At 47.8% G+C, this 2,710-nt stretch overlaps 1 protein-coding gene across 1 annotated transcript; it reads right to left on the minus strand.

The window, feature by feature from the left end:
- Nucleotides 1-494: 494 nt before the first annotated feature.
- LOC119298168 (sigma intracellular receptor 2-like) lies at nucleotides 495-1,473 on the minus strand. Its single transcript, XM_037575671.1, has 2 exons — nucleotides 1,106-1,473; nucleotides 495-788 (listed from the first exon to the last, which is right to left on the minus strand). The coding sequence occupies exons 1-2, from the start codon at nucleotides 1,427-1,429 to the stop codon at nucleotides 624-626; spliced, it is 489 nt and encodes a 162-aa protein (XP_037431568.1). The 5' UTR covers nucleotides 1,430-1,473; the 3' UTR covers nucleotides 495-623.
- Nucleotides 1,474-2,710: the final 1,237 nt, after the last annotated feature.

A 2,710-nucleotide genomic window follows, 5' to 3' on the forward strand; every position in this document is an offset into this window, starting at 1 on the left:
TTATAAAAAGGTATCACTCTTCTTACTGTAGCAGTATGGGACTAAACTTCCCACACTTCCCACCACTTGCCGTACACATGCATGGGCCTTAGAGATTAACTAGGAATTATTGTCTTATATGGGCCTAAGCCCATCCATAATCCATCACATGGTTCTTTCTTTATCGTATTTGCAACGCATTGCCATTTTCAGCTAGGACACAAAAATCTACTCCTGTATTATGGGACGGAGGGAGTAGTTATGAGCTGCTTGATGATGGTACCAGGAAATTTTACAAATTCATCAATTTATCTGTTGGTTGATCTGAATCCCTGAAGTGCTTCGTCAGACGTTTGCCAGTTTAGTTGAGAAAATATTTGCGGTTCTGGCGCAGATTAGCTTCAGCCTTTTGAGGTCCAACTGGAAAAATAATATTGAGTTGGCATTGAGTGTCACTAGACTAGATTGCCTGCATACTGAAACTGCAGTAGCTCTGTTAGATTGCGAGAGTGATATCTAGGGTTATAATCACACTAAACATAGTCGTTGGAATGATATGCTGGACGGTACATCTGTTCAACATATCTTGGTACATCTTGTGACACTTGAATATCTTCAGAAAGCATCGGAAATGCAAATTCAATCTAGACCCTCTTCTTCCGAGCAGAAGATGCAGGGGAAGGCGGCGCCGAGCATGAGCAGAGGCCGCGCAAAATTGCAATGACGGCAAACACAAGGTATGGAGCATACAGCTGAAGCAGCCTCGGCGTTGCCCTTCCTGAGCCCAGCATCTCACCAAGTATTGCAGACTGAAATAATTGCAACCGCTGTTAGAAACAGAGTCGAGACAATCGGTCGAATGGAGATAAAGGTTAACCACCACAAGAGTGATTGTGTGCTAGTGACTGAAGTTGATGACACTCAAAATAACTTGAGGTGTTGATATGTTCAATGAGAACTGAGAAGTAATCCCCTACTCACTGACTGAAGTTGATAAAGGAGTTACGCATCGATGGATCCACGGAGTTGGCCTCTGCGTCTTGCAGACCCGAAGCAGAGGCCGCACGTATTCTCAGTAAATCGTGGGAAAAGGATAGAGCTGGGAGGGCGCGAGAGCTTAAGTTACCATGGAGGTGAGGGTGGAGACGCCGGCCATGAGGGAGGTGGTGGCGCCCCAGCGGCGGCGGGCGAGGACGCCGTAGATGGTGGCGACGGAGAGTGGCCAGAGGAAGGCGATCTCGAGCCAGAAGATGCCGAGGAGGAAGGCCGGCGGCTGGGCCATGAGGTAGTCGTCGAACTCGGCGGCGTACCACCGCTTGAAGTCCCGCAACGGCGCCGGGTATAGGTGTGGCGGGAGGACGGACTGCGCGCCGATCAGCGGGGCCGCCATTGCGATGGTGAGCGAGAATAGGACGACTACAGCGTCCGCCACCGCCGAGAGGACGCCCATGGCTGGCCGGGGATCTTGAGGTGGTGTAGGTCGATTTGTTGACTTTGAGAGGGGATCAGATATGCTTGGCGCTTGTACTCCCTCTGTTTTTATTTAGTCTGCATATTAGGTTTGACCGAAGTCAAACTTTATAAAGTTTGACCAAATTTATAGAACAATATATAAACATTTACCATAACAAATCTATATGATGTGAAAGTACATTCAATAATGAATCTAGTGGTATTGATTTTTTATTGTATATATTAATATTTTTGTTTATAAACTTAATCAAAATTTACAAAGCTTGATTTTGACCAAAGCTAATATGCGGACTAAATAAAAACGGAGGGAGTACATGAAAAAGGACAAGTATTTTGCAGCAATACTTTATTTATTTTTAGGTTTGGCAGGAGAATGTCAATAAAAGTGGTGGAATTAAGCTGAAATGAATTGGCCTACTGTCTCCAATAACTACTGTAAAAAAACTCTCGTAAAAGTGCTTTCACAGGGTTGTTTGTAAAAATTAGGGGAAGTTTATTTCTCTAGTTCGAGTTATTTACCCCAAACCACCATAATTGGGGTAACAACTTAGTAGTAGATTTAAACCAGGGCACAAAAAACCGCCGAACGCCTAATGCGTAACGCAGAGCATTGATGCTGGAATTTGGTCGCGAAAATAGCAAAACCGATAGGTGGGTCTCACCTGCCGGTCCGACGTGGCAAAGACCAAGCAAAAAAAAGCTTTGACCGGCTGAAGTGGCAGATGATATGTGGGCCCCGCCGGTCATTGACTACATGGTCATCTTCATTCCATCTCTATTCTTATGGAGCATTGCGCCGAGCAGCTTGTGAGCGGCCGTGCCCTTGCGAACTAAGAGGTCCATGGCCATGGCAGCCGAGCCCTTGCTCAAGCTAGGCCTCCTAGCTCGACGTCCAGATCTTCCTCTTCCTTTTCCCTTCGTCTAGAGCTCGCTCCCACCCTCCAGTCCCTTCCCCGCTGCCGTCCGAGAGCTAGTAGTCGACGCCGCTGCGCACCAGCGTGGCCATCGCCATAGTTTCGCCGAGACACAGTGTCCCAGAGCTTTGCCTCCTCACGCTGGTCATCCTCAACGACGAACAAGAGATGAGAGGCCGCACAACGACCGAATTGACCGCGTCTTCAACCTCGAGCTGGCGGTCATCGCCGTTGAATTCACCACCTTCAGAGCACCCCCGACCTCGCTGGCCTGCTCAACTGAATCACCATGAGCCCCTCTCCTTCTAACCCTTTCTGTCGTTGTCGATTTCGCTCTGTAACTA

The sequence above is a fragment of the Triticum dicoccoides genome, chromosome 5A (assembly GCF_002162155.2).
Source record: "Triticum dicoccoides isolate Atlit2015 ecotype Zavitan chromosome 5A, WEW_v2.0, whole genome shotgun sequence".
NCBI lineage: Eukaryota > Viridiplantae > Streptophyta > Magnoliopsida > Poales > Poaceae > Triticum > Triticum dicoccoides.

What these genes read in the sequence shown, in the direction of transcription:
- LOC119298168 (XM_037575671.1), bottom strand. Translation starts at nt 1,429, where the DNA reads ATGGGCGTCCTCTCGGCGGTGGCGGACGCTGTAGTCGTCCTATTCTCG. An exon ending in TCTCCACCCTCACCTCCATG is followed by an intron (nt 789 to 1,105) that starts GTAACTTAAGCT and finishes CAATTATTTCAG; the next exon opens with TCTGCAATACTTGGTGAGAT.